Consider the following 8,288-nt stretch of genomic DNA (forward strand, 5'->3'; position numbering starts at 1 on the left):
AACGACAAAATACTGCCACATTTTACTCGCATGAGACAAGTATTGATAAGGTCATGAAGGCCACTAAAGGCGTAATAAATCAAGCTTAAAGGGGTAAAAACGTAAAAGAAAAGAAACAGCAGCGATCAGATTTCTGCAAAAGGAGAATGGACCGCGCACTCTTTCTCTCTCTAACTTCGTCGTCGTTTTCCTCCGTAATTGAAAGACGCGGCACACCGTTCGCGATGCCAGCTCTCCCAATTCACGTGTCCAAACACCAGCCTTTCTCTCTCCTCTCCCCTATTTATATCCCTTCCCCATTCTCATCCCTTCCACCAACAAATATAACAAAATCTATATCTCTACATCTATACATACATACATATATATCTATATATACATATCTACGCACTATCCCACACACACAGAATTAGATAATTATCAATCAGAAATGGCGAAACACTCACCGTCGGCGAAGCTAACGAAGGCCACAATCACCTTTCTCGCAATCCTCTTGGTCTTGGCGTATTGTTCGACGCCGGTGAGAGGTCTGAGAGGATTGGTGGGGGTGAGGACGAAGATCGAGGACGTGAAGGGGAACCGAGAGGTACAGGAGCTGGGGAGGTACTCGGTGAAGGAGTACAACCGAAGCCGGAGGCGGAGCAACGGCGGCGGCGAAGATCTGAGGTTCATGGAGGTGGTGGAGGCCGAGAGACAGGTGGTTTCGGGGATCAAATACTATCTGAAGGTGGCGGCGGCTGCGGACGCCAGGCAGAGCGGTGGTGCTCCGAGGACGTTTGACGCAGTGGTGGTGGTGAAACCTTGGGTCCAATCCAAGAAGTTGATCGACTTCGCTCCTTCAACGGCAAGTAGCAACTAAGTAGGATAAGTCTGGCGATAACAATTTTGGCAGTTGATTTATTTTCACTTTTATTTTCTGTTTTTGAGAGTTTGTAACCACGTTTATGCGGGCAGGCATGTAATATGTTGTTTTTTAAAAAATAAAATAAAATAAATTTTGAATAAATTCAAGTAAAAGAAAGAAAAAAAAAATATGCTTGGCTTGATACGAGGAAAGAAACAAAAACAAAATAATAATAATAATAATAAAGTAATATTTTTAATAGAGCTAGTATCAGAAAATCAGTTTTTTTTTTTTTTTTTAATTTGTAAAAATTTAAAAAAAAATTTAAATTTATTAGTTAAAAAGAAGAGTCATAAAGAAATTTTTTTCAATTCCTACGGAATCCATATCTCCACTCTCTCCCAATCGTACGTCCATTATCAATTATTTAAATACTTCTTTTTTCACAGAGTCTTGCTTTCAAGCCGATTTCAACTTGGACCTTCGAAGTTAAAATCGGCTTAAAATTTTCCTTTGATTTAAAGATTAGTATTAGATTTTTTTTTTTTTTTAAATAAAGAAATATTATATGAATTTATCGTAATTACCGACTAAATTACAATTTATTTTGCGGAAAATTATGTAATGTAATGTACTTGTTGTGGTTCCGAGATGTTTTAAATACTTCCCACCATTACAGCCGAAACTCCAACCCAACCAAAAGATGCTCTTTTGGCACGCGTGTGATCCCATTCCAACTTTTCATAATGTACATATTCATTATCTTTTATTAATTATTCAATTATTTGATTTAAATTTAACCAAAATTTAGTTAACTACTGTTTTTATCTCATTGTTATTTTGTTAAATTCTCTCTTTTTCTAACACAACTCACACAATTTGAACTTGTCCTACCCTGTTAGGTTGTTTATTTATTTATCTTTATTTTATACCAAAGAAAAGTCACAACCTAATCAAGCCACAATCGACAAGGTCACTTGGATTAGATTGTTAATTCAATAATAGGATTTAAGTTTTCATATAAACAAAGTAAGTATCTAAGCATATGTGAGAATTCAAATATATATATATATATATATATATATATATATATATATATATGTTATCAAGAAAGTTATCTCACTGACAGTTTTTTTTTTAAATGTGAAAAATCTCAATTCAACAATTAGAAGTCAAAAATAAACCTGTTAGTCAATATAGATTGACTAATAGTAGGCAATGACAGAAATTTTGTGAGGGGAACGGACTTTTAATTTGTGGGGGTAAATTTAAATAGTGAGTTCATTTTAAAAAATTAAGTATAAATTGCAAAAAAAAAAAAAAATTCTAGTGGGAGCATATTCATAAATTTTTAAACATTTAAAATATAAAATTCAAAAATAAAAAATACAATGGTGGCATCCTCCCTCTGGTCCTATTATGGGTCCATGCTAGTAGTAGGCAAATCCTAACTGTGAAAGTGAAGATGATAAAGTTTAATAATGCCTGCATCACACCCTTCTTCCCCATCTTCCCCATGATCTCCTTGCCCTTCTCTCAAAATTGTCATTTGAGATGGGTTTTCTATCCTTTTAATTATTATGTCTTTATTTGTATAACCTGAATTACCTTAACAAAAGTAAAAAGTTAGTCCTTAATTTGAGTGGCAATTTCTTAAGACCATAAAACCCATTTTAAAAAAATGTATATTAGTTCAGATATTAATATCTTTTCAAATAGTTGCAATTTATTTTCATTTCGTTGTTGCAATTTATTTTCATTTCGTTGCGTTACTTTAACATGTCAAACCAATTATAGTTCAAAGGGCAATTGTGTAGTAAAACAGAGGCACTGTTCAAAATTTAAGTGTCAGCCCCCACATATAGGCAGCTTGCATGGATAAGAAATTCTAGATTTCTATACACAATTGCAAAACACTTCTAAATTTCTAGGCTTGTATAGAGTCCTCTGTACATGTATAAGCTAGTGTAGATTATTTAGCCTTGTATAGAATTTTTTTTTTTTTTTTTTTTTTTTTTTTTGAGGTTTTTTGAGGATTCTAAAACTTTATTCTATAAACAATTGTACAGTCATTTATATAAGGATATTGTGTAGTCATTTATTGTGTCTATATATAAGGATGTGTGAGTTCATTTTCGAACCAAGTTATAAAGTTCTTTCTTCTGCGTAACTTCTTAAAACTTAGTAGATGCCATATATATTTTATATAAATAAATGGAAATGAAACAGAATGGAAATGAAACAGAATATGACAAAATCCATTTCATTCCATTATTTAGTATACTAAATTTAAAGTGGTAATAATTATTCCAGTAAAAATCTTAAAAATAAAAAATCATTCCACCACTAAACCAATAAAATGTCTATTTCATTCCCAACCACCACAACTAAACCAATAGAATGTTTATTCCATTCCCAACCATTAATAGGATGTCTATTCCATTCCCAACAAATAATATTTTTAAAGTCCAAAAACTACGGATTTCCACCACAATCACTGCCGACTTTCACCATCACACCACCTCTATTACCTTCCACCACTGTCACTGCCACTGCCACCGCTACCATTATTGCCACCTTTAACCACCACACCACCGCCACCTCCGCTGCCTTTAGCCACCGCCACCTTTACATCCATCATGGCCACCGCCACCACCGACTTCCACCAATGCCACTGCCTTCCGTTACTACCACCCTCAACCACTGTCATTGCCGCCGCCACAGCCACCTTCACCATCACAGCAACCACCACCATTGTAGTTGCCTTCCACACCATCACATCGTCGTTGCCTCCACTACCTTCCACCACCACCATACCACCACCGCCATTTCCACTGTAATACCCCTAATTTTACAAAGGATAGTCATGATATTTTCTTTATTGTTTAAATTTCAATTTTAATTGTTTAAGTGTATATATGTGTTTATTTAATTTATTTAGTTGTAGTTAATTTATTTAATTGTTTAATTGTTATTTAATTGTTTTGTTTTAATTTTTTTTTTAATTATTGCTTGATGGTCTGAATTTATTTAATTAAATTGAATTAGTTTTAATGTAACTGTAGGATTGGTTGAATATATAGGTTACACAGTATATAACCGACATCGATAATAACCTAGATTTCTCTATGGGCTGAGTAAATCAAACTAGGGTTTAAGAGAGAGCCTAGGATTAGGGTGGCCTATAAATATACTAATGTTATGCTGTCTAAGGTTTTAGAACCTTGTTTACGGTTGTGGAGGCAGAGAGAAACTGGAGGAGAAAACACATAGTTCACCGGAGAATTTTAGAACGACTTCAGTGTAAGACAAGTTTTATATCTAACTCTATCTCTTTGGCTTGTGTTCTTTACATCTCTAATTCAATCCCAGGATGAACTAAACTTAAATTAATTTGGTTTAACTTAGTTTCCACGTGAATTGGTTTTAAAACTGTATGTGTAATCTGTTTGTTATTAAACTGTTTTGCTTGATTCTTATTCCGATTGAATTTGATTAATAAGTAATGAACTTAATTAACTCTGGAACACCCTAAGACTTAGTTTTAATCAGTCATAAACTTGGCTTGGAGGAACAAAGTTGCCGGACATCGCTGGAGTTGGAGAAAATCACGCAACAGGGGTGGAGCCTACTCTAGTTTGAGAAGAGCAAGCTCAACCAAGAGTGGAGGCGACTCCACCATGAGTGGAACCGGCTCTAGGATTAGTGGAGGCGGCTCCACCACAATTGGAGGCGTCTCCACCATATGTGGAGCCGGCTCCTTCAACGGTTTCCAGTTTTTTCGACTTTTCTGTGAACCTGGGCTACCGTGGTTGAATTTTTAAGGTCCCAGGCTGATTCAAGAGTTATTCTAGAGTTATTCAGTAAGGTATAAACCCTTGTTAAATGAGCAGAAGGCATGGTAATTCATAAGATACCATAGGAAGCTAAAATAGGGTCACAGTCTAACCCTTAGAGAAGTTTTCAAGTTTAACTTTGTTGTGGATGATTCAAGTTGTTTAATTTTAAATTAGCAATTGAATTAGGGGTTTGATATTTAAATCATGTAACAGTGATAGGAGATTAAGCATATCAACTAACATGAATTCAGTTAATACTTAATAAGAAACTAGTTGATGTTCACAAAGAATTGTTTGTATTAACTTATGGGATGTTTTGAAGTGGTTACAAGTAAGCATATTAATTCTGTTATTTATTTTCTCTGCGTCTTAAATTGTAGAGAATCACATACTAGTAGTATAGAACAAGCATGCTATTCATATATTCTTGTTATGCTTATATTGGATATGTTGATATTGAAATGTTTACTGTCATTTATATTATCAACACTGGGTGGATGGATTGTATGCACCGGTATGGGACGGTGACATACTAGGGGGATTATGTCAAAAACGCTAAGTCCTACCTACTCTGGATTAAGGAATGGATTAACTACAAAGGTTAAGTCCTACCTGTACTTTGTGTCAGATCACTAAATAGATGAGTGACACTTTGGAGTCATTGGTTAAGGAGCATATATGCATTGGGATGCATAGCTGGCTATGATGGTTGGATGTGTACCCTGTTAGGTCTATGTAGTCATACCCACCCCTGGTGCGTTTTACATGGTGCCTACTAGTCAGGTTGAGACGGGCCTGTAATCCAGTGAGAGTCATATAATGTGAATATATATATATATATATATATATATATATATATATATATCTACGAACTATTTAGGTATTGTTGAATTGGTTAGGATGTACATGCGTATCGGGCGATTGTAGTGGTATAGAACTTGCGCGTGGGCCTGACCCACTTCTATTTTTTTAGGTACACGACAGTTCCAGACTTAGACGTGTTCGTGCTGACCTTCAACCACTATTCCGCAGCTACTGCGACCCCTGCTTGTCGCTCCCGGATTTTCCCTAAGGGATATACTAAACACTTATGGGTCAGAAAATGGGTTTAATGCGACGGAGTGGCTATTGCTATTTGCAATTTAAGAAAGTATATATATATATTTCCAAGAGAATTAGTGTATTAAAATTGCTTCTAAGAGAAAGCTTTACGAGCTTTTAGGAAAGCTTAATTTTAAGAGAATAATTTTTAGGAAAACTATCTTCTAAGAATTAGTCTGTTAGAAAATATTACTATTTTGAAAAATATATAATTTTAGTAAACTTTTATTTTAAAAATTATATTTTTTACAAATATATATGATTGCTAAATAAAAACATGATTTTAATAATATTATTTCAAAAGATGCTAGTTTTATTCTTGCAAGAGAGTCGATCTTTATCTGAAAAGGTGTTCCTAGAAGATTCATGGAACTAAAATAACATAGATAGCTATGGAAAATCCAACCTTTGGAACTTTCAAAAAAAAAATCCAACCTTTGGCTTAATTAATATAAGAGAAAAGCCTGGAATAAAGTGACATGATTTCCAAGAAAGCCACATGTGTATAACACAAACTATAATTTTTAGTGTGATCATGGTTTTACACTTTCAAGAAAATAATAATATAAAACTAAAATGGTGCAAAAGTAATATTATTAGTAATAGAAATAATAATAAAGTGAGTAAAAACTGATTTTTATTTTATATAGATGGTTTTTAAGAAAACCCATATAAACAAAAACATGTTTTATTTCATTGAGGCAGCATTTACGAAAACAGATTTTATTTCATAAAAGATGGTTTTCAAGAAAACCAAATTATAGAAAACATATTTTATATCATAGAGGTAGTTTTTAGGGAAACAAGAAATGAGTGAAAACAGATTGTATTTCATAGAGGTAGTTTTTAAGAAAACTACAGTGAGTAAAAAAATAGATTTTTCGAATTAAAAAAAGGATCTTTTAATTAAGAAAAGGATCCTTGAGGCATAATTTGACATGAACTATAACTTTTGAATAGCATTTATTTGATAACCCTTAAGATTCAAGAACTACAAATAAATGAATCCCGAAATATACCTTTTGTACTTCTTTTATTTGAATGAAATTGTTGGGTAGAGCTTCGACTCCTCTCTGAATGTTGGATAATTGATATAGATTCCTAGCTCCTATATTGTATCCAACTATGAGATAGGATTTGTGGGTACTGATAATTGGAGTGTAGTAGATCATTGGTGTCTTATGTGTTTGTGGTTGTTGGAGGATTACTAGTGTAGAAAAGGAGGTATGGCTTTTTGTAGTTGCTAGGATTTTTTTTCGTGTATTAGTGGATGGGTAGATTAATGTCTCTCTGATAAATGGGTGGATCTTGGTGTGCTCTTTCTTCCCCCATTTTCATTGGTATAGAGGGAGTATTTATATGACTATTGTGCTTGGCCAACAAGCAATTATTTTTGATAATGTTGAATATGATCGCAAATCTTGGATACCACTTGGAAGGTGATTTATTATAATGATATTGAATATTGTCACGAATCTTGGATATAATTAAAAAAAGGAAGAAATAATGGAGCCTCCAAGCCAAACCTCCGATACAACTAGCAATTTATTTCCTTTCGTCTTTCTTTTTTCATTTTATTAATATTGATTTTATATTTGCTTTACTAGTAACTCGGTATGAGGTAACCATGTAATGATAGGTTATACCAGGAAACCTTGTAATCAGTAGTGGTGAATTGATTACTTGGTTGACATATATAATTATTTACTATAAGTGTAATTGACATTGTGATATGGTATATATATATTATTTGCTATTATCTTTATCCGTCTTTTTTTCTTTTTAATCTTTTGTTAGGTTGGTGGTCTGATGCAACAAACCACCTGTAACTAATTAATTGATTCATGATGCTAGATGCAATTTAATTATTATTATTATATAATGTTTTATTATTCTTTTATTTTCCTTATTATATGCGGTCCGGGGTTGATCTATATTGTAGAATATTTATTACATGTATTTTCCTCTTTTTCTTTTTATTTGTTTTTATTTTATTATTTTATTTATTTATTTTTATTTTATTACATATGGGTCATGCCTTAATGGAATGAATGGATCAATAAATAAATAAATAAATATATATATATATAGATATATATATATATATATATTCTCATATCTTTTACTTTTATTTGTTTCTTTATTTAGTATATTATATAAGTATAATATATAAAAGGTGGGGTCGTAAGCCATGTTTGGCCGGACCATAACCATTACATGCTTGCCAAAAGATTGTCCAGGGCAAACAATGCAATATTATTTTTTTATTATATTTTTCTTTATCTTTTTATTACTGTCATATAAATATATATACATTTATAGCTTTTGTTCGTTGCCATGATGATCAATCACGATCTGTTGCTTTCAATTAACAAAAGTTAATATTTATTTATTTACTTAGTTTTAATTTTTATGTTATTTATTATTTTATTATTATTTTCTTCATTTAATATTTATTAACGATTTTTCAACACTAAGATTTTGACGCATTTTGGACACAATGA

The 8,288-nt window shown here is 32.5% G+C and overlaps 1 protein-coding gene across 1 annotated transcript; it reads left to right on the forward strand.

Annotated features, from left to right (window-relative positions):
- The first annotated feature begins 272 nt into the window (after positions 1 to 272).
- On the forward strand, positions 273 to 1,006 carry LOC132273402 (cysteine proteinase inhibitor B-like). Its single transcript, XM_059774360.1, has one exon. The coding sequence runs from the start codon at positions 431 to 433 to the stop codon at positions 857 to 859; it is 429 nt and encodes a 142-aa protein (XP_059630343.1). The 5' UTR covers positions 273 to 430; the 3' UTR covers positions 860 to 1,006.
- The last annotated feature ends 7,282 nt before the right edge of the window (positions 1,007 to 8,288 follow it).

This window comes from Cornus florida, unplaced genomic scaffold, assembly GCF_030987335.1.
Source record: "Cornus florida cultivar Cherokee Brave unplaced genomic scaffold, ASM3098733v1 CherokeeBrave_3.0.0_Hap2_Chr09, whole genome shotgun sequence".
NCBI lineage: Eukaryota > Viridiplantae > Streptophyta > Magnoliopsida > Cornales > Cornaceae > Cornus > Cornus florida.